General features: G+C 33.9%; 1 protein-coding gene across 1 annotated transcript in view; it reads right to left on the bottom strand.

Annotated features, from left to right (window-relative positions):
- RASA1 (RAS p21 protein activator 1) overlaps window positions 1-24,487 on the bottom strand; it is a 110,693-nt gene that overhangs the window by 28,991 nt on the left and 57,215 nt on the right. The window contains exons 6-11 of the mRNA XM_068535615.1: window positions 23,089-23,120; window positions 18,691-18,743; window positions 16,218-16,368; window positions 12,199-12,277; window positions 5,905-6,025; window positions 5,137-5,293 (exon numbers count right to left, since the gene is read on the bottom strand). Coding sequence (XP_068391716.1) covers window positions 5,137-5,293; window positions 5,905-6,025; window positions 12,199-12,277; window positions 16,218-16,368; window positions 18,691-18,743; window positions 23,089-23,120 — 593 coding nt within the window. The remainder of the gene's footprint in view (window positions 1-5,136; window positions 5,294-5,904; window positions 6,026-12,198; window positions 12,278-16,217; window positions 16,369-18,690; window positions 18,744-23,088; window positions 23,121-24,487) is intronic.

Below are 24,487 nucleotides of genomic sequence, written 5' to 3'. Positions count from 1 at the left end.
CACAGGGAAGCTAAACAATACACTACTTAATAACCAAGAGATCACTGAAGAAATCAAAGAGGAAATCAAAAAATACCTAGAAACAAATGACAAAACACGATGACCCAAAACCTATGGGATGCAGCAAAAGCAGTTCTAAGAGGGAAGTTTATAGCAATACAATCCTACCTTAAGAAACAAGAAACATCTCAAATAAACAACCTAACCTTACACTGAAGGCAATTAGAGAAAGAAGAACAAAAAACCCCCAAAGTCAGCAGAAGGAAAGAAATCATAAAGATCAGATCAGAAATAAATGAAAAAGAAAGAAAGGAAACTATAGCAAAGATCAATAAAACTAGAATCTGGTTCTTTGAGAAGATAAACAAAACTGATAAACCATTAGTGAGACTCATCAAGAAAAAAAGGGAGAAGACTCAAATCAATAGAATTAGAAATGAAAAAGGAGATGTAACAACTGATACTGCAGAAATACAAACGATCATGAGAGATTACTACAAGCAGGTACATGCCAATGAAATGGACAACCTGGAAGAAATGGACAAATTCTTAGAAATGCACAACCTTCCGAGACTGAACCAGGAAGAAATAGAAAATATGAACAGACCAATCACAAGCACTGAAACTGAAACTGTGATTAAAAATCTTCCAACAAACAAAAGCCCAGGACCAGATGGCTTCACTGGTGAATTCTATCAAACATTTAGAGAAGAGCTAACACCTATCCTTTTCAAACTCTTCCAAAATATAGCAGAGGGAGGAACACTCCCAAACTCATTCTACGAGGCCACCATCACCCTGATACCAAAACCGGACAAAGAAGTCACAAAGAAAGAAACTACAGGCCAATATCACTGATGAACATAGATGCAGAAATCCTCAATAAAATAGTGGCAAACAGAATCCAACAGCACATTAAAAGGATCATACACCATGATCAAGTGGGGCTTATCCCAGGAATGCAAGGATTCTTCAATATACGCAAATCAATCAATGTGATACACCATATTAACAAATTGAAGGAGAAAAACCATATGGTCATCTCAACAGATGCAGAGAAAGCTTTTGACAAAATTCAACACCCATTTATGATAAAAACCCTCCAAAAGTAGGCATAGAGGGAACTTACCTCAACATAATAAAGGCCATATATGACAAACCCACAGCCAACATCATCCTCAATGGTGAAAAACTGAAACCATTTCCACTAAGAGCAGGAACAAGACAAGGTTTCCCACTCTCACCACTATTATTCAACATAGTTTTGGAAGTTTTAGCCACAGAAATTGGAGAAGAAAAAGAAATAAAAGGAATCCAAATCGGAGAAGAAGTAAAGCTGTCACTGTTTGCAGATGACATGATACTATACATAGAGAATCCTAAAGATGCCACCAGAAAACTACTAGAGCTAATCAGTGAATTTGGTAAAGTAGCAGGATACAAAATTAATGCACAGAAATCTCTTGCATTCCTATACACTAATGATGAAAAATCTGAAAGTGAAATTAAGAAAACACTCCCATTTACCACTGCAACAAAAAGAATAAAATATCTAGGAATAAACCTACCTAAGGAGACAAAAGACCTGTAGGCAGAAAATTATAAGACACTGATGAAAGAAATTAAAGATGATACAAACAGATGGAGAGATATACCATGTTCTTGGATTGGAAGAATCAACATTGTGAAAATGACTCTACTACCCAAAGCAATCTACAGATTCAATGCAATCCCTATCAAACTACCACTGGTATTTTTTACAGAACTAGAACAAAAAGTTTCACAATTTCTATGGAAACACAAAAGACCCCGAATAGCCAAAGCAATCTTGAGAACGAAAAACGGAGCTGGAGGAATCAGGTTCCCTGACTTCAGACTATACTACAAAGCTACAGTAATCAATGGTACTGGCACAAAACAGAAATATGGATCATGGAACAGGATGGAAAGCCCAGAGATAAACCCACGCACATATGGTCACCTTATCTTTGATAAAGGAGGCAAGAATATAAAATGGAGGAAAGACAGCCTCTTCAATAAGTGGTGCTGGGAAAACTGGACAGCTATATGTAAAATAATGACATACACAAAAATAAACTCAAAATGGATTAAAGACCTAAATGTAAGGCCAGACACTATTAAACTCTTTGAGGAAAACAGAGGCAGAACACTTCATGACATAAATCGCAGCAAGATCCTTTTTGACCCACCTCCTAGAGAAATGGAAATAAAAACAAAAATAAACAAATGGGACCTAATGAAACTTAAAAGCTTTTGCACAGCATAGGAAACCAGAAACAAGATGAAAAGACATCCCTCAGAATGGGAGAAAATATTTGCAAATGAGGCAACTGACAAAGGATTAATCTCCAAAATTTACAAGCAGCTCATGCAGCTCAATATCAAAAAAACAAAGAACCAATCCAAAAATGGGCAGAAGACCTAAATAGACATTTCTCCAAAGAAGATATACAGATTGCCAACAAACACATGAAAGAATGCTGAACATCATTAATCATTAGAGAAATGCAAATCAAAACTACAATTAGATATCATCTCACACGGGTTAGAACGGCCATCATCAAAAAATCTACAAACAATAAATGCTAGAGAGGGCGTGGAGAAAAGGGAACCCTCTTGCACTGTTGGTGGGAATGTAAATTGATACAGCCACTATGGAGAACAGTATGCATGTTCCTTAAAAAACTAAAAATAGAACTACCATACGACCCAGCAATCCCACTACTGGGCATATACCCTGAGAAAACCATAATTCAAAAAGAATCATGTACCACAATGTTCATTGCAGCTCTATTTACTATAGCCGGGACATGGAAGCAACCTAAGTGTCCATCGACAGATGAATGGATAAAGAAGATGTGGCACATATATACAATGGAATATTACTCAGCCATAAAAAGAAACGAAACTGAGTTATTTGTAGTGAGGTGGATGGATCTAGAGTCTGTCATACAGAGTGAAGTTAAGTCAGAAAGAGAAAAACAAATACCGTATGCTAACACATATATATGGAATCTAAGAGAAAAAAAAAATGGTCATGAAGAACCTAGGGGCAAGATGGGAATAAAGAGGCAGACCTACTAGAGAGTGGACTGGAAGATATGGGGAGGGGGAAGGGTAAGCTGGGACAAAGTAAGAGAGTGGCATGGACATATATATACACTACCAAATGTAAAATAGATAGCTAGTGGGAAGTAGCCGCATAGCACGGGGAGATCAGCTCAGTGCTTTGTGACCACCTAGAGGGGTGGGATAGGGAGGGTGGGAGGGAGGGAGATGCAAGAGGGCAGAGATATGGGGATATATGTATAACTGATTCACTTTGTTATAAAGCAGAAACTAATACATCATCGTAAAGCACTTATACTCCAACAAAGTTGTTAAAAAAAATTTAAAAAGTAAAGCAGTATTAAAAGTCAGAAGTTTAATACAAAGAGATAGAATGCTTAGAGACCTCTTAATAATACTGAAAATAAGCTGGAAAAATTGCAGAGCTGTGCAACTAAAGCTCTAGGGAAAACAGCCAAACGAGCAGTGCTGTCCAGTGTTCCTACACCACAGGCTAGGCGTGCATACCAGTCATCTCTACTGCTGAGGGCTGCCATTAACTTTCACATTAGACTTCACCTAAATGCTCAAGGTCAGTCAGTGTATTGGGTTCTATGCTTACACAAAGCGAGAAATATTCAATGACTGCTATCTATTTGATAACACAGCAAATAGTGTATTCTCAGGATTTTCAGTAGTTACTGGAATACACAATAGTGTATTCTCAGGATTTTCAATAGCTCACTTCTCCTTTCTCTGGTACTGTTTGCCACCTCACTATCATGAAGGTAGCGGCTTTGTGAGAAAAATCCAGTACACACAAAGTAAGGCAGAGTAGAAAGGCTGAGAAGCCAGAGGTCTGATCCAACTACATCTAAAGGCCAAGGTTCCCACAGTGTTAAGGGAGGGGAAAAGAATCCTATGAAATCCTACCTTGCTCAAACTTTTTTTGCTTTTTTTGGTGGGGGGGGGGGGCAGCTGTTTTTAGGAGATATTAAGAAGGCTTTGGGAGAAAAAAAGGGAGAGTATCAAGGTCTAATGAATTCATGAAATACTGCATATTATACTCCCCTCTTGGTGATTCACAATACAAACACAGGCTAAAACTCCAAAATGCCCCTCTGTAAGGAAAATTATTTGTTCAATTCAGCATTTCCCAAACCTATCTGACCATTTAAAAAATGAACTATCTGTTAAAATCACTAATGTGATCTCCTAAACACAGTTCGGAAAAAAGAAATGACAAGCTTTTATGCTCCACAGGTACTTCTCTTGAAGCTTTCCCAACTTAAATAGGATAAACTAGGGTTGCCTAGTAGAAATGCCATCCTGCAGCATAAGTTGTTAAAAAAATTTGTTTTAATTGCCTGTGTTTTATTCATCATAGCAATAGGTAATAAAAGTGCTAAATATATCTAAAAACACTCTAGAATGGATTATTGATAATACTGATGGTGAAATACAAAGAAAGGCCCTTATTACAGAAAACTAGATGTAATCAAGAGCTGAATTTGCCTTGTGATGTTCAGGATTTACCTTTAGTTTATACGATAATTTTATTTTTTAAAAAACTCTAACATTAAGAAAAAATGTTTTAATTTCAAATCTGAAATACTCTCCTCTTTCCTACTGAAGTAATTGTTTTTACACTACAGTTGTTTCTCAATGTCAACTTTCTTAGGAATCAAGTTAATAGTACAACTGAGTGTATCTACTACCATCAGATGCACTGAGTTAACCAAGAATGATAAAATAGGGGAAAGGAGACAAGACTCAAAGTAAGTCACCCAAAAGATTGGTGGTAGGTGCAGGCAGGAAACACACTACATACAGATCAAGTCTCACTACAGGAGAGGCATAGATTCCAAAGGTTTCTATGTGATATAGCGGAGTAGAATTTTATGCATAGGTTAGTCTAAAATAAGTAAGGAAGACAGAAATTACCCTAGAGAGTAAATGTGACATTTTCAGATGTCACAAATTGGCTTGCTATGCTTTGAAATGATCTGAACATACTATTTTTTTATTAAAACAATTCCAAGAAGAAATAGGAAACCAATTTCTTACCTGCCAAAGAGACTATCATGAACAACATAGACAGAACACACGCTGAGATCTATTAATCCTTTTGGTTTTGTAGCTCGTTTTTCACTTTCAAAATAAATAAGTTGGGCATCACTGCCCTCTAAGATAAAATATAAGTTTTTCCACCTTTTTCCTTTGCCTGTTAAAAAAAATTGTTTCCCCTTAGCCAAATAATGAACTATGAAGTCACATATAGTAAAATCATAAAAATTATTGTTGCTAAAAACTAAAAATTAAATATATTTCAATTTTTATTCCAAAGCTTAAATAACACCAATCCTTACAAAATGAGAAAATGTCTGTAATATATCTGTAGAAAAATATCTTTTGTTATATTGCTTGCTTTAATGAGTCACCGAGTAAGTGACAAGGGTACCTTAACAGTATGTTTAGAGATTTCATTATGATAAAATCTTTAAAATTCTTGCTCAGGATTCATTCTTTTCCAGTCATGAGAAAAAAAACTCTTCTACTAATCATGTACCCCTCAATGCCCCAACATTTCTTAATGCCAAACTGAGGCAAATACGTAAAATAGAAACATCAATACTATGAATGTGCCAAGTGCCAAAAAGAATTTTCTCTTAAAAAAAAGTTATGGGGTAGAGAGGGGCTCAAGAATCAGATACCAACTTATTAAATACGTTATCTCAATGATAAGTTTTATGCCCAAAATTTACAATGCTTCTAATAAATGTTTACAGTGAAATACTGAAATTGAATCTTTAGTCTTAAAAGTTTCACACTTACCTTTTTTTAGAAGATAACCTTTTTTAACAATGTTTTTATAAAAGGCATCCTTTGTTTTACGACGAATTGTATTATAAATTTCCTTGCCATCCACTGTATCATTGAGTACTTGTTCTTGATCCTGAATTTTCAAAAATACTAAAATTATTTCATGAATTCTTGATGGAAATGAAATAAAACCTACTAAACTACCAACTTAAAAACCAGATTGTCTGTCTAGACATTAAAAAAAGTTTTAATACTAAAATCTAAAATAATGTAACATATATATTAAGAGATCCTTTGCTTTCCAAAGAAATTTTCAAAAAGGTGCACTTACCATTTCTCAAGAACATGGACAACTAATAGGCTTTTTTTTTTTTTTTTTGAAAAATACAGGGTTTTTTTTTATGTTTTACAAGCAACATTGTTTTGAAAACATGAATTTGTCCCAGCATAACTGATAGATTAGAACCAATCTGAGCATAAAGCAAATTCATGTTTGCTTACGGACAATTACATCCATGAGAAACTCTATGTGAATGCAGAAAATTGCACCCAGCTGAACTGAGATGCCTAGGAATATGCAAAATACGTCTCAAAAGCCTAAAAGCCTCCCCAGCTTCACCGAGCGTTACACGCCACACCCAACCATCCACATCTGGTGTTCTAACGTATCTGATTTCAGATAATCCTCCTTGTACCACTTCCCGCTATTTACAGCCCTTCTGATGGCCTCTTCCAAAAGTAAACTTCAGGTCTTTTGCAAGGTAAAGTGCCTTATTTATTGTAATATTTAAATATTTCTTACCCATTTAGCATGTATAAAAACGCTACATTTTTACTAGCTTCTTATCTTTATGTGTCACTGATGAAATTTTTGAGTGTTGTACCCTTAACCCCCCTTTTTCCATAATCCTGTGGTTTTTATTGCATGATTTCATATAACACCGTGACTTACAGGAATGCATGTGTGTTAAATGCTAAATCCTTGCCCCCCTCCCCAAGTAACAAAAAGAATTATGATGTCAGGAAGAATACAAAGAGAAGAGTGCCTTTATAAATGATCTTCTCAAAATAAGTCAATCTTCGATATTACCATCAAGGTCCAATGGACCCAATTTTAGTTTTTCAGTTTCTTTCTTGAGCAGCTCTTACTATTTGCAAGAATTAATATTTTATGACTTTGTTTTCTTAGAGACTTATGGATCCAGCTGATCGTTTTATAAATCTAAGATACGTTATGGGATTTTCGCAAATCACATTTTTCCTATATCTTGAAACACTCTGCTATTTCATCATCCTAGGAACCATTTCATCATGACTTAACAATTATTCTCAAGTATGCCAAAGAGCAGGCAAGAGCATTGGCAAACCACAGCACATGGACCAAATCTAGCCTACTGCCTGTTTTTGGACATAAGGTTCTACTGGAACACAGCCATGGCTCATTCCTTTACATACTGTCTGTGGTTGCTTTCACACTACAAAGGCAGAGTTTAGTAACTGAGACAGAGACTGAATGGCCCACAAAACCTAAAATGTTTATTATCTGGTCCTTTACAGAGAAGTTTGCCAGCCCTTGGTCTAGAGGGTGATGCAACAGTGAAATAAATCATCTCTATTGCATCACCCTTTGGCATTTTTTCCCGTGTGGCCAACTATTGCAGCATCTTTCAAAAAAGTATAAAAGGCCATCTTTGTTGTATTTTTATTCGTTTTCATTGAACACATAAGAAAATTCAGAATTCTTAATTTTCTGATCATAACAGCAAAGAGAAAAAAATTGACAAAGAAAGATGCTTGACAATTATAAAAAGACTCAGATGATAAATGCAAAGAAACAGCAAGACTCTGGGATCTACTGTGATGATAAAATTGATTTTGATAAGCAAAATCTCAGACTATCATTCTTCAGATGGTAATATCCTTGGTGAATTTTCTCAAACTAAGAATCGCTGAGTGAATGATATATTTCTAGGGGAAAAGAAATATAGTGCTCTTATCTAGTTAGTGATTCAATAGGAAGGACATCATCATGCAATAATTTGTAACAAGAATCTAGATTATCCTGTTTCCTAAAAGGAAATGAGGATTCTTTAAATTTTTATGATTGTGCACCAAGATTTTACTCAGTATGATTTGTAAATGGACAAAGGTTACTAGAAGGAAACATACAATGTAGAAATTTAAAAATTCACCATATTGATCATTCTGATGTTTATAAACCTAAACATAAAAATGTATTACACTTATGAAGCAATAAAGACTGTACTATCCAACAAAATTATGAACCATCAAAGTTTTCAAAAGTATTGCAGTTGATGATGCAAGAACAGCAAGAAAGAATCATAAACTAGAACCCAGTTGAAATATATTTAAAATCTGGAATCAGTACTGTATTTTGACAGTAAAAATGTAAGAAGAACCAGAGTAATCATAAGCAAGAACTTATAAAAGATGTATCTGAAATTTAGATTTACAAGATGGATATGTTCCAAGTCCGTGCATGACAGTGGATGAACAGTTAGCTGCCTTCTATTTCAGGTATGTAACCCTTTATAACCAAGGAAATATGGAACAAAAATTGGGGTTTGCTACATTTAAATTCTTATTAAATTTTCTAATAAAGTTTTTTTGTAATAAACCTTTATTCTTACTTCTACAAATTATTCAGAAAATGACTAAGAATATAAAAAATTTTAAAAGATACATTACACCCAGATGATAAATAGTGATGACTACCTCCCTAGTTGTATAGATTTGTGCTTACCAGTCTTTATTACAGTAGTGATAATATTTACTATTAGGTGCAGAATGGGGCACATTTGTAGTTCATTATTTAAGACATATTACTACACTAACATTTGGATTTAAATATCTGATTTCAAGATAATCTATATAAGTCTTTCCTACTTATTTTAAGATAGGGGCTGATCAACTGATCTGTAACTCCTACATTAGAAGACACTACAGGCAAGGACACAACCTCACGGTCCAAGTTCTAGTAAATTACTGGATGACAGTAGGGAAGGCTTCTCAGCCTACTCTTTGTACACGGTTCTGAAGAAGGAAGTCTTGTATATTACTCCCCAAGGGAAGTAGATAATCTGACGGGTGAGAGTCTAACAGCCACTGAAGCAAGCTTTTGCATAGCGGTTAGGTGTGCAGCCTCCTGTAACCAGACCTCAGTTGTAAATCCTGCCTTTGTCACGTTATGGCTAAGAAAACTCATTTAATAAATTAATTCAATAAATGTTTGTTGAGTGCCAGGTACTGTTCTAGTTCTTGAGATACATCAGTAAATAAATCAAATATCTTTACCTCCAAGGAATTTATATTCCAATGAAGAAAAGAGATAATAAACATAATAAGCAAACTGTATTGTATGTTAATAGGTGGTAAGTGCTCTACAGGGTAGGGCAAGTAGCAGCAATAAATAATGTGTACAAGTAGGTCTCAATTGTGAAGCTAATTTTTGAGCCAAATTAGAAAGAAATAACAGTGAGGCGAGTGGATATTTGAGGGAAAGTCATTTTGAGCAGAGTGAACAGCTGGAACAAAGATTCTAATGCCAAGATCCTGGCATATTTTTTAAAATAGCAGAGAAGCCAGCGTGAGTGGAGATGAGTGAGAGAGAAGGATGGTAGAAAGCGTTCAGAGGACCACCATGGGATACCACTCTAGGGTTTTGCATGCCACTGCAGGGACTCTGGCTTTTACTCTGAATGAAATGTAGAACACCTGTAAGTATTAAACAGAGGCGTGAAATGGTCTGACACATTTTAAATGGACCCCGCTGACTGTAGTGCAGTGTTAAGGGGGGGCAAAAGTAGAAACAGAGAGATGAAGCCAGACTCTGGTGATGGTTGTATTCTAGATATATTTTGAAGGCAGAGACAGCATGATGTTCTTGACAGTTTGGATACAGAGTGTAGGAGAGAAAAAGAAGAGTCAAGGATGACTTGATGCCTTAAGTAATTTACTCTCTGGTTCCAGTTTCCCTATCTGTAAAATGGGCATAATTACAGGATCAACCTCATCAAATTGTTTAAAAAGTTAAATAAATTAATACATATAAGAAACAGTGCTTAAAACACAGTGCTCAAAAAATGTTAGATATCAATATTTTTAGTGTGGGGTGCATTGTCTCAAAAGGCTCCTTCTTTTCCTCTAATTTGTCTGAAGTGTTAGTTCCACTAAGTAAGCATACCTAGCTAGGACTCTGCTCTTTCTCTTCCAGCATCTTACCCGGAGTGGGAGTATGCAGGGTCACCTCAGGGGGAATGAGACGATTCTGCTAGCTAATCACTTTTACATTAATAAAAGGACATTATTAGCCTTTGGGTTCTCTAATAGTTAGAATCCTGCTGGGAAGGATAGGTAAGTGTTATGATTCTCAAACTTCTATTGTAACCTACTTTTACTCCAGGCCCAAAATAATTGACTTCAAATAGCATTTAATGGTTTTTGTGAAGTAATCAAATTGCTCTGTAATCAGCATCAGTTATTTCTGAAGTATTCAAAGCATTATAGGCACTTTTGCAAATGACAATAATCTGAGGTTTGTTCAGTTATGAAACAGTAACACAAGTAAGAATGAGGCTCACTGTATATTTGAAGTAATTCTTAAAACTATCTTATAACTTAAGTATAAAGTTTAAGTTTACTAGATGTCAAATGCTATTTTTCCAACTGTAAAAAATTATATTAGAAAATTCTAAGCATAAATTCAGGATGGGAAAAATGCATGACTCAACTTGTGGGCCAATAAAATAAAATTTGTTGACTTAGGAAACAATTTAAAATCATCATTAATTCAAACAGCCAATGTGAATCAGAATTCAGGATATAGCAATGGGACTGAGTGGCAGGATCTGTCATTTGTAGGTAAAGGCACCTCTGATCCCTAATAAAAAGATCCTAAGCTGTGGTTTCTAGAAAGCACACACCACACTATGTGGTTTTAAAAAAAATTGGTCAAAGTCCGCCAGAACTGCCAACAAAAGTGGTACATCATTGCTAACTACAGATACTAGGAGGGTGTCAACAAGGAAGTAAAACTTGAGATGGATCTTAAACTTGCAGGATTTAGATAGGCAGAGAGGAAGAAACTGACATGGAGACAGCAACAAACATAATAAGACACATTAGTGATAATTCAGAGGATGAAGTGAGTGCTTCCTGCTGGAGAGGAGCTATTCATTCAATTAATATTGATTGAATACCTAATGCCTAGTACTATTCTAGGCACTAGGAATACAACACAAAACACTTGCCCTCCTGAACTTTCCATTCTACCAGAAAAGCATGAGGAAGTGAAGCAAGATACATTAAAATGTGACAAGATGATGATTCTTAAATTTATATTAAGCATCAGAATAATGATGCCCCCCCTTCAGCAGCTGCAATAAATAGCAGGCTATAACCATCAGAAACTAACTTGTTCGGAGGAGGAAATATTGAGAAGCTCAAGACACTACAAATCACTGTGAAAGTTTAGGTTTTGGGGTACCCAAAACCTCTCACAATCCTTCTTTATGTCCCTAGAATATCACTACCTCCATTTTCCACATAGGAAAATTCTTAATCAGTCTTCTGAAGTACCTTTTTCTAACCCCTGCTACAACCTTTTCCCACCACACTTTAGGAAGTACCATGGGCAAGAAACAGAAGCTAATCAATCACCCTATGCATTAAGCAACTAGTATTCAACAGGCCCTCTTGTTCAAGGCCAGTCTTTCTTCTTATGTTCTGGACTTCAGCCACTCTTGCCTTCTCTAGGACTTTGTATGTGGGGTATTGCCATTACCCCATCCCTCACCCACCACTGTCACTCTCCTCCTGAGTACAGAGACATGGTCAAAAATTTCTCACCATAAAACTACGGGCAAATAAAACAAAGAAATTAAAAGTTTAAAGGCCTTTTGGCCCTACATCATCTTCTAGCTATCGTTTTTTATTTATTTTCTTTTCTTACCAATCTCACCTAGATAAACCTGGCTGTGATTTATCCTTGCTGTCTCCACTTTTGCCTCCAACAAACTCACTCCTTGACCCAGTGCAACTAGGCTTCTGTCCCCACCACTGCTTCTATTCTCAAAAAGCCACCAAGGACTTCCTAATTATCTAGAACCAACATAAATAAAAACTAAAAGATTCGCTTACAAGTATTCACTTTCTGAAAGAATCTGAATAATCTGCAGTTTTAAAGTTTATCCAATTTCAAATGCATGGATGTGTGCATAAACATATCACCAAAAATGCATTTTAAAATAAAATGCTAATTATTGCTAAAAGAAAAACAACACTGACCTGCATTGGTACAGGTTCCTTAAGATAATACCCTTCAACAATTTGTTCTTTTCGATAGTGATCTATGATGTCCCCAATGCTGTTAAAATAAAAATTACTAACATTGACATAATTTATCTCATAAAAATTGCAAATCTTAAAGATACACCAAACCTTGTTAGCAAGGATTCTCTATTTGCAAGTTTTTTCCAAAGTATATAACCAGAATACATTAACAGACTATACGATCATTACAGTCACATTACTTTAGAAAAACAAGAATGTTCCTAATATTGGTTTACAGGTCAGAAATACTTGAGTCAGAGATTTCAATTTTCCATAAACGTACTCAAAGCACCACTATATGTGAGGAAATGATTAAAAGTCTTCTTTTTTTTTTTTTTAAACAAAAGTATCTGAGAGACTGAGAAAGAAAAACCGACAGACAAACGGCATTTATTTAGCAAGTAGTGAATTCAGGTAAACTTCAAGAATTTTTATCATCAAAACATTTACATATTCTGCTTTTATATTAATCAGATGGAGTTAGGTCATGAGACATAAATAGCAGGTGAAAGCAGAAACAAATTTAAAAAAAAAAAAAGGAAGAAAGAAAGAAAGACAGAAAGACCAGGAGCTAACCTTATATGTAGGATTATCACTACAGTAGGAAAGGCTTATCGATGATTTTGATAAAAAGTGCTATAAAATATTCTTAATATTTGGGAAATACTACAAATAAAACAAAACTGAAAATAACATTATATAATGTATTTTAACACAAATTTTAACATGACATAATGAGTTTTTTAAATATAAAATGTTTCTCAAATCAGTTTGTCATTTCATTGTCCTGAATATGTAAATCCTAGAATTTTAAACTTTCCTTTAATACACTAGAGGAATTGGTATTTAATGACAGCTAGGGAACATTTCTCAAAACAGATCTCATTAATTTACCACTTGATTTTTTTCACGTTCTTCCTACTGATCCAATAATTGGAATACACACACACACATATATATTTATATATATATATATATATATATATATATATATATATATATATAATTGGATATATATTTATCACTTGATTTTTTTTCACACTCTTCCTACTGAAAAAATAATTGGAACATATGTTGTCTTTTATCTTTGGAGATACATATACATATATACATACACATATATATCTCTGATAATAAAATATCTGCTATACTACAAAATTATTCTAAACGAAATATAAATAAAGTATAATGTTAAAAAGCAAACAGAAGATTTGAAAGATTAATAAAAAAAATTACGGATGAATATGAACTAAATACCAGAGGTAGCATTTAACAGGAGGGGGTAGGGGGATGAGAAAAGTAAAAAGGTATTATCACAAGAAGGACAAAGAAGGTTATAAGTTTTTAAAGGAAAAATGTAACACTAAAGAAAAACGAAAATCAGAAAGAATACATTTGAAGATAGCTAGGTACCACAACAGAGATGACTATGTGTTTCAAAGCAAAAGGCACCAAATCTGAGAAAACATCCAAGGTCTCTGGCTCCACAACTGTAAATGCAATCTATCCTGTAGCACCTCAATGTTACGATATAATTCTTGACCAGGAGCTGAAAGAACAGAATACTACTGCATGGAGTACATACAGTTCAGACTGTCCAGGAGCAAATTTACAAGCATGTGGCAACCAATCAGATATATTTTGACCAATGACCTGGACTTCCAAGAAGTTTTTTTAAAAAATTACTCTTTAGTTCATAGTCTACCCAGATATGCCTAAGGAAACAGTCAAGAGAGACACAACAAACAAAAATTTCTTAGACATTCCATAGTTCTAGCCATGAAATCAGATTTACAACTCAGAAAATTAAAACATGTTCACTATAAATCTGTAAAATAACTGTGAGTTTCTAGAGATACTATATCCTGTACTTTCATTTTAATAATTTACCTTTTAATAAATATAACTCTCTCTCTCTTCTTGAACACTACATGTTAGTAATCTTAAAGGTCTGACCAAAATCTTCCCTCTCCCTTCTTAATCACCATCTGAACTACTCTCTTCCCACTGATTCTCCTATGCATATTTGTACATCCTTGAATTTATCAGTCAGCTTACCATCTTTTCTAGAAGACCTGAGCACTAATAACGTAGGAACAGTATCTTTTTTCTTTACTATATATGCACAGATCTGTATAATACACTTCAAAAAGTAGATCAGTCAATAAATGTTTACTGAATTATATTTGTTGTTAAATGCCTCTCCTACTTTTCTAAAATTTAAAATATAGGAATATTAAAGTTATGTCTCAACAATGTAGTTTCTAAATGAAACAGACATAACTGCTACTTCTCTTTGCCCAAAGACTAATGTAGAGTTAGTGTGGAGACAGGTCAGCAGAATTTGGCTCAGTTACATAGATTTATTGGATAATCCAACTTTACACTTCCATATCTAAACAATAAGTGATAATCACAAAGGTGTATCTTCTTAGAAATTACTTCATTACTGACATTAATGCTGAAATGGAGTATGTATTTCCAAAACAATTATAAAAACTGCCATTTTCTAGGCATGAGGGTCACCTAATTCCGGCTTTCCTTTAAACATGATTTTTTTAATATTAAAGCTAACAACAACAATACTCCTGAACTTTATAAGAGGAACATATACAAGGGGAATAAAGAGTCTAATTTGGGGGAATGACCATGGACACTACATTAACATATATTTAAAAAAATTTTAAGTCATAATTTTACAAGCGGACCAATAATTTTGCAATAATTTGGAAAGAAATATACTTCAAATATTTATCTCTTCCTGTTTCATTCTGGTCTTTATCAACAAAAGAGACTACCTTTATATATTTTACAGGCTGCCTCTATTATGTAGGAAGAATTTTCATCTTTAGAGAATGTGTATCATAAAGAAGTTTAAATCAAACAAAACAAACTTCCCCCAGAATTAATGTAAAATACTTTATCTTAAAAAAAAACTCCATGCAAACATTTATCAATTCAGTTAAGAATATGTTTTCAATTTATTGTTTTATATATTCCATGCCCCTAGAAACCTGGACAATGGGAAAATTTAATTTACCTTCATAGAGAGCTCAAATTGCACCTAGCTAGATTTTCAGTGAGGATGTCTAGATCAGACTGTAATGCTAGAAGGGGTTCAAGCAGCTCATATATGAGGTGTGTGAAAGGGTCCAATAGTCTACACTCATCTTCCATTTGATGTCGTATCACTATCCACTGAACAACTGGCAAGCAACAGAACTTGTTTTTGGTTTTTTGCTTTGTTTTATTTTAAGGCATTAAACTAGGAAAATGCCGGCATTTTAGCTTACACTAGCCTCCAAAACAGGAAAATCATGCTACTCCAGAGTTATCCGGAACGGGAAAATGTTTACACTCAGAAATAAAATGAAAGATTACTTTCTATTATGCAGAAAAAAAACAGCTGACATTCTATCATATGGTTTTTTCTATTAACTGGTTTTCCTAATCAAGTGAGTGAAGTCCATCCTGAGTTTTGGGACAAGCAAAGAGTTTACCAAGAATTTTAAAGGTGAGAAGTAGGAACCAATAATTACAAATAATACCAACTTGAGAACAACCCAATTATTTTTGGGTAACGTTATTAATAAGTCTCAGGAAAAAAGGTTCTTAAAGAGTGACCTATTAAAATGTCTCACTGATAAAAAACGGTAATATATTTTCTTTTTCTTAAATGTTCTGCTGTCCTACAGATAACGTATGGACTTAGCAAATTTGCTGCCAATAACTTGTGCATAAATAATCAAAAAATTACATAATTTTGGAAGGAAATAAGTTATGAATTTATATTCATGTTTGACACTAGCTAAAGAATTCTTGGATATGACTACTACTAAATTATATTAAATGTCTTATAATTTTAAATATTACGAAGTCAGAAACTTTTATATAATTTTGATTCTGATATATTATATTATCAAGATTTCAACTCTCCTTGCCAAAAGTAAAACTAAAAATTTCTCACAACTTACCTGTTATAATATCGGCCTCCCATCATAAACTGATTGTTTGGTGTTGGACATATTTTAAATCGCTGAATATTTTCATTGGTCCGAAAATAAAGTGAATAGTCACCAGGAGTATTATCTGATGGCCTCACAAGAAAACTGCAGACTTGACCAACTACAAAAATTAAGCTGTTAGTTTTATTCCCTAATTATCAAATTAAAAAAGAAAAAGCGTTAAGTAGTATAATTACAAAATACATTCAAAAGTCAAAAACATATGTAAAATTTTCACCAGGAACTTTTGTTTGTTTGTTTGTTTTTTGGCCGCACTGCATGGCTTGCAGGATTTAGTTCCCCGACCAGGGACTGAACCTAGGCCATGGCAATGAAAGCACCGAGTCCTAACCACTGGACACCAGAGAATTCCTGAAACTTTTTAAAAATAAAGATAATTTTAAGGCAATTTCTTTTTGTGTTTTCTGGTTTATGAGTCACAACCACCCATGATGTTGCTTGTCTTTATTACATAAAAATACAGGCCAGAAGTGTGCAGCACTGACTGTTGGTTAATAAGTCTCCACCTATCATAACTTGGAAAGAATACTCTAACCACAGATGGGGTTACTGGCTAAAACTACCATATTCTGTTTGCAAAAGAAAAGTCTAAAAAAGTAAAAGTGAATTTTACTTAAGAATACTCTATACTTAAGTAATGATTCTGATTAAACATTAAAAAGTCGTAACTATAATAAAATAGTACCAAAAGCTTACAAAAGTAGATTCAAAACAACTGAAATATTTGTGTACCTAATCAAAATCAATACACATGCACTATATTTCATTTAATAGGCACGATCTTGAAAAGTCATACAGAAGCAAATTATCATGTATTAAATATTTTCATATTAATTTTAGAGAAGTCTTTGACATCTGCAATTGGCAGTGACTTTTACCACTAAGATGCTTTTTTACCTTTTCTCTAAGTCCTAATGACAGAAAAGATCAGAACTTGATTGCTTTTAGGAAAGCAAAATGAACACTTAGAATATCAGATGTCATTTTTATGTAAATTACTAATAGTTCCAATCATCTATCCAAGGCACTTACTACCAAGTAATTTCATGTTCAATACAAAGAATAGGAATTACTGCAAAATTGTGCATGCAAGTGCTTATGTGTATTCTTCCTGGGAGAAAATCACCAGACTCTTAAAAGAGAACATGACTGAAAGAAAATAAAAACATAAGGAAATTAAGTTTAGCTCTTTTTCAATTTACATGTCTAAAACAAGAGTGAGTGCCTCAGGTATTTGGTGGTGCAAGTTCAAAATCATAAATGTATATTCAAAATTCAGTAAATTCACTAAAATAAATATTTTGGTCCCACTTTGAAAGCAGGTAGCATGTCATTTTGGTTGAGCATTTGGTTTCTGTTACTACCATATAGAATTACCATGTTCTTTAATGACTTTTTAACCTATAGCCCCACAATAAAATTGAATACTTCCTAAAACTTCCATAAATCTTTCAAAAGAGCCGACTATTAATTACATTAAAGGCAATGCCTTATGGCTTGAACAGTAACTCAGATAAGATCTTTAAATGATCAGTGGTTTAGTCATCATATACATTGAACTCTGGTCGGTTTTAAAGAACTAAGACTTCTAAATTACAGATTACTGCTTCAACTTGTCTCAAGTCCTTCTAAAGTATGGTTTCCTGAAGAGATACTTGGTAATTAAATTAATTCAGTCTTAAATTTTAGTTAGGATAAGTGATAATGGAATAGTTTTTGTTTTAAATAATAAACCCACAGTACAATTCAATTTTTATTTTGCATATCTCTGTAACCACACAGTTTTAGGAAATGTTAAAATCAACATATTTTAAATAAGGCCCAATTTTATAATTCTACAAGTGTACAAAGATAAATGCAAGCGCATTTGCTGTACCTGAACAGCAAGAAAATGAAAACAACATGATATTCCTCTATAAGAGACTGACAATAAATTATGGTATTTATACAATGGAAAGCTTATGGTCATTGAAAAGAATAATGAAAATTTATGTATGCAGATACGGAATGATTTCCCAAAATACATCTTAACATGAAAAAAGTGTGTTGTATGTTCCTGTGAGAGTGCGTGGGGGGGGGGTGGGTATGTGTAGGGGGGTAAGTAGGGGTGAGGAAGGAACACACACACAGACACGAAACTTCTAGAAACATAGGAAAAAACACTCATCTGGCACTGCTTCTAAGGAAGAGTACAGGGGCCTGGTGCAGAAGGAAAACACACTGCACTGAATTTTATACTGCAGGTTTTCAACTAAAAAACACCAAAAACCAAGAACACCAATTTCTCTGTGCTGGGCAAGAAATTACAATATACATAAATATCAAATGAATGCTAAAGGCAAAATACATGATAAATGGTTGGTTCACTTTTTTATTCTTTTTAAATAACAACATTAGAAAAGGAAAGTGAATATATAAATACCTGTCATTAGTAAATTATAAGCTTCTTGTTTGGAAATTTTCCCATGGAACCATCTTAAAAAGAGGATAAATTAAATATGTAAATCAAAAGTCTTTTTTGCTGTTATACCATCAAAACTAAACAACTAACATAATATAATAAGTTTAATTCAAGCTGACATAATGAAATAAATGCAATGCAATTGACCAAATGACCTCATTCCTTTTACAATTGTTACTACACTTTGTAAACATGCCTAAGTTCAACAAAATATAGAAAAATTAGGGACTATCTAGTATGAACTACAATTTCCATATTAATTACCAATACAAAAACAGCAATGATTTTAATTCTGATAATGACAAATTGTTAAGCTTACAGCATAGCTAGCATTCTTTTTTCTTTTGATTAGGAGTGGGGAGTGGTAGAGGTAGAGCCCACCAGAACTGCCCAGAAAAAAAATTAGTGGATTAATTTTTCTCATGCTTCTCTCAAAGTGAATTTCCCTATAAGTTCTCTCTTCAAATCAACATGGTTGATTCATACTTTACTGAAAGCCAGAAAATAAGACTGAATGATGAGAAAGAATAGATACCAACATCAAGAACTGAAAGAAAAGAATGACTTAGTATTACTAATTCTATTTGAGCTAATGGCCTATCATATCAGATTGCTAGAATATTTTATATTCTGCATACTTAAAATAAGCCTTTAGAAATTATTATAAAAGGCATTAGAGTCAAAATCTACTGCATATAATAACTAAAGTATTTAAATAATTTACCTTAAAATAAAATGATACATTTGGTTTAAAAAATTAATTACTAGTAATTAAATTACTTAAAATCTCTCATCTGAAGGACTATATCTATCTTGCTGATTAAGACATGTTATATGTTAATACCAAGCTCTCTACCACTTTGCCATATATTCTTAGGGTCTATAATTATTTTTAATCGTGGCTTAAAGAACAAGTTGGAAAGTAAAAATACTACAAGACTAAAAGATATAAATACCCTAAAATCCAATGTTACAGGTTTAGAGGCTGTTCATACTGTTTTAAATTATCCATATTATTACTGGTCAGAGTACAAAATATAACTGAATTTTTACCTTTTCACATGAATAAAATGTTAAACTTTTACTTTCTCTCTTTAACTTTATTCCAACCCTTAACTCACTAATTCAGATTTCCTGAGGCTCCCAACGCTAATTTTGAATAATTTAAAACAAGTATACAATAACTGGAGCAGTCCAGGCTGCCTTAAAAGGCAGTAAAGTTCCATACTGCATTCAAACACAGCTGAAATGACCATTTACTACAAATGCTAAAACAGCATTTCTATATTCTAATGGATAGTTGATTAGATGACCTCGAAGGCCCATCCTATATTTCTCTATAGCTAGAATAAAGGAGAAAAAGGGAATTTAAAAGGGGAAGGGGGCAAAAAATAGCGTTTAGAGAACAAATTGGCAATACTGTTTTCTGAAAGGACTGGATCTGAGTTTCCTCATTCAGGCATTTATTACCACATGTAAAATGAGTATATTTCAAGCACATGGTTTGTACCAATAATAGAAAAATGAGACTGTGATCTTAGGAAGTCCCCATTCTAGTATGAAAAAGGAATAAATAAATACTGTATAACTATAAAGAGAATGTAGAAACTATAACAAAGCGCAGTGATAGGTACATGCTGAGGGCATTTTTAGAATAACAGAGAAGGGCACCAATTCTGTAGGGTGTATACAGGGGAAGATAACAGAAGACTTCTTGGGAAGAGTGATAAATGGGTTAAGTCTCTAAGTAAGAATAGGCATTAACCAAACACAATGGAGGGGAATTCTGGCCTAGGAAGTAGCTTGAGCGAAGGAGAAAAACAGTACTAAGCATTTGAAGATCTACAAGCTGTAGAGTAGAATATAAAACTAGAAATGACAAGAGATAGGGCTTATAAAGGACACAAGACCTGGATCAGATCTTTTCAGACTCTGCTAAGGTAAAGAGAATCAGGCAAGAATTTTAAGTGAGAAAGTAATACAGTCAGACACATGTTTTAGGTCGATTATTCTAGCTGTTAGAAGAAAGGATTTGAGGAGACTAAAGTGTCAAGCAAGACCAACTTAGAGGTTATTGCTACATCAAAGTCCTGGTACGAGATGAAAAGGGCCTGAACTAGAATATGGTTGCTTAAGACTGAGAAGAAGGCCCACATTCAAGAAATATTTCAGAAGATAAAAATAGCAGGACTTGGTACTTGTGTCATGGAAATATGGAGCTGAAAAGGAACACAGCTAAAGTTATACCATCTATTTAGTCTCAAAAGGCACTCGGGGCTGTTACTGAGGATGCTTCACTGCCAGTCAACACCTTAAGAAATTAGAGGGAGCTGACAAATACATAAAATAAACCAACAATGCAAATTTAGCTTATGCTAAATACCAAATGAGTAGAAAATTATAAAGTTCAGAATATGGAACGATCACAAATGTATTAAATTTTAAAAAAAGATTTCCCAGTGAAACTGGGATTTAAACTTTATGTTGTAAGAAAACTGGATATAGCTTTAAATGTTTATTGGTATTTGACCTCTCTTTTTTTTCTTTTCTTTTTAAAAAGAATTTATGGTATTATTTTAAATAGGGATAAAAATATAGTTTTCTAGCTTCTCTTGAAAATCAGGAGGCTTTCATAACACTAGACTCACACATAAATTAGACCGGTCACCTCACTGCAGGCAAACACTGTCTAGTTTTTGACTTTCTGCAGTCTTCTGTGATACAAAGAGTGAATGTTAGTTTCCATTTATTACCACACTTGCAGTGTTATTTTCTTACAGTAGTGAAACAGTTCCATGTACCTTGATCGCTATCAAAGCGGGAAAATAAGAAAGATCAAGATTATTGTAATTTGAGAAAAATGGGAATATATACACCTGACCCAGTTCATTTGCTTACACTATCTGTATGCCTCTTCCAAACATTAATTAGAATTTGCAACCCCTCACATAGGTAGTGAGAAGACTTCAAACTAGTACAATCAACAAAGTACAGTCTCACTGATGAAGCCTACTTTGCAGCTACACAGAACAATAAGGAAAATGAACTCAGAAAATCTCATATGTTCCACTTAAGAAAGGGTGGGAACTAAATTAGATGACTGAAAGTGAGTATTCAGTTTGTTTTCATGTTCTAATGGTTAGAATTCAGAATAAGCAAACACTTGAGAGGCAAGCCTTAAATTCCATCCGTAATTGCCGACAGGAAGGTAAGAAAAAATATTCCACTGAAAATATATCAGATGAACAGTTTATTAAACTAATATGAGTAAAACAGAATTTGGATTAAGAGTTAAGCCCTTTAGACACGGGGAGGGGGAAGGGTAAACTGGGACGAAGTGAGAGAGTAGCACTGACATATATACACTACCAAATGTAAAATAGATAGCTAGTGGGAAGCAGCCGCATAGCACAGGGAGATCAGCTCGGTGCTTTGCGACCACCTGGAGGGGTAGGGTAGGGAGGGCGGGAGAGAGACGCAAGAGGGAAGGGATATGGGGATATATGTATACATATAGCTGATTCACTTTGTTATACAGCAGAAACTAACACAATATTGTAAAGCAATTATACTCCAATAAAGATGTTAAGAAAAAAAAAAGAAAAAGAAAAAATTTTTTTAAAAAAGGAGTTAAGCCCTTTAAAAGAAAACATATATACAAATAAATATCAAGAGGGATGAAAAGGACACTAAAAAAGATCTTCAAGGACGTTAAAAAAATTAGAGCAAAGCTGAAACACCATGGGGAATGATCTCCCATAAAAGCAACTAATAACTTCTGGAATATAAGGGAAGAATGTAGCAAATAGTAGGAATATAAGATAAGAATGTGGCAAGTAGTAGGTGTAGTAATACCTGGTCTTTGAATTTGCCCTTACAAGATACTCAAAATCAGCCTGAAAAAATTATGCAAAGGAAGTCCTTGCAGAATCTTATTAATATGGTAAAGAACCATAATTTGGGGGAAAAGCTCTCTGACTTTAAAAAAACAAAACAAAAACTGAACCATAAAGTACATAAAAGATAATGGCAACAAAAACAAGAAACACTATGAATAAATCAATAAGAAAACAAAAAAAAATGTGAGGAATTATGACATTCATAATGTTATTAATGTACTGTTTATCAAAAAGTCTTTAGTTTGGTGATATAAGAGTTATATGTAGGTATAAGCCACCTTCATTATCACTAGGTCCTTAAGAAAACAGTTAGAAATCAACTCTTGAGCCAAATAAAAAACAATTTTTAAGTCAGCTCAAAAAGTATCAATTTTCTTTTAAAATACTTTTAGATCAAAGTTTTCCAATTAGTAAGTTTACATTATATTTTCTTCCCTTTTAATAGTTAACACAAACTTACATTTTGCCTTCATGTGGATCTTCTTCCCGGCCCTAAAGGGAAAGACATAAAGACAGTTTTTATGGAATTATTAATATACTTTTATTAAAATTAATAAAATCTTATCTTCAAACATATCTACACCCTGCCCTTCATATTTATTTATGTATATACAAGAAAAGGTGTTTCTATTCATGAAAGGTCTTTCCAAAACTCTCCCCCTTAGTCCTCTTCTCTCTTTGTTGTGATTACTCTAATCCAGGCCCTTCTCCTCTCTTTTCTTAAACTATTAACAACAGCCAACTAGTATAATTACCTCTGTGCCCCATCCCACCCCACCACTCCAATCTGGATTCATCAGTTTCAACAGCAACTTTGCCCTGCATTAAGAAACATCAAACAAAACAAAAATAAACAAATTGAAAAAACCAGGCCTTTAGTACCTCTCTACTGCCCACAAACTCCTCAGTTTACAACCAGAATCCTTTACCATATGACTCAAGTCTATGTTTCCTGTCTCATACTACCATTTCTCTTTAGGTATCTATACCATGGTCACACATAAACTACCTCTTTGCTAATCTACATTTTCCCACCACTGTAGCTTGTTCTTTTTTACTTAGAGTGTCCTTTCCACTCACTACTTCCTACCTGTTAGTTAAAACCTAAACCATCTAGGCAGGATCTATCTCAAATACTACCTCCTCAGTAAGACACTGAGTCCCTAAAACATAAACATGAACTTTTACTCTGAATAGAAAAGACATCCTTCTTTTTCCATCTTTTGAACTTTACCCTACTCTATTTGATATTGCCATTATTTAAGATATACCAGGTGATATTCATTCCATTATTGTGGCTATAAGCATCTTAAGACCTGAGCCATTTTTTGTTAACACTGACTACCACAACCACTAGCACAACGCTTGGCACATAATTTTCACTGAATATCTGTTGAATTGTAGTCCTAGTACCCAACACAGTACCTGGCATCGAGTTTCCACTGAATAACGAAGGAAAGAGTAGAAAAATGAACTAAGTACACGTGGATTTACTTCTCTAAATTTGGTCCTCACTCAAATATCAAATATCTAACCAAATTAAAATCAAACACTTGCTAAATGCCTTCTATATTACAAAATGCTAAAAACAAATCACATAAAAACAAAATGCATTATCGTTGCCCAAAAGGAGTTAATCTCTATATAAGAGGTTTACAGAATAAATTAATTTTAAATGTAATGGGATATAAAGTTAACAAGGTGCTATGGAAACACACGAGGAAACAATTTAGCCTAAGAAAGGGTGTGAAAAAAGGGGCAATATCTGAGCCGAACTGATAGATGAATCAAATTTTACAAAGCAGTTTAGCAAGGCAGGAGTGTCAAGGAAGAGGGAAAAGAATAGGCATAGGGACATC

This window comes from Eschrichtius robustus, chromosome 2 (genome assembly GCF_028021215.1).
Source record: "Eschrichtius robustus isolate mEscRob2 chromosome 2, mEscRob2.pri, whole genome shotgun sequence".
NCBI classification, from domain to species: domain Eukaryota; kingdom Metazoa; phylum Chordata; class Mammalia; order Artiodactyla; family Eschrichtiidae; genus Eschrichtius; species Eschrichtius robustus.
Note: the sequence above shows the minus strand (reverse complement) of the source record. Positions and strands in the feature narration are given on the sequence as shown.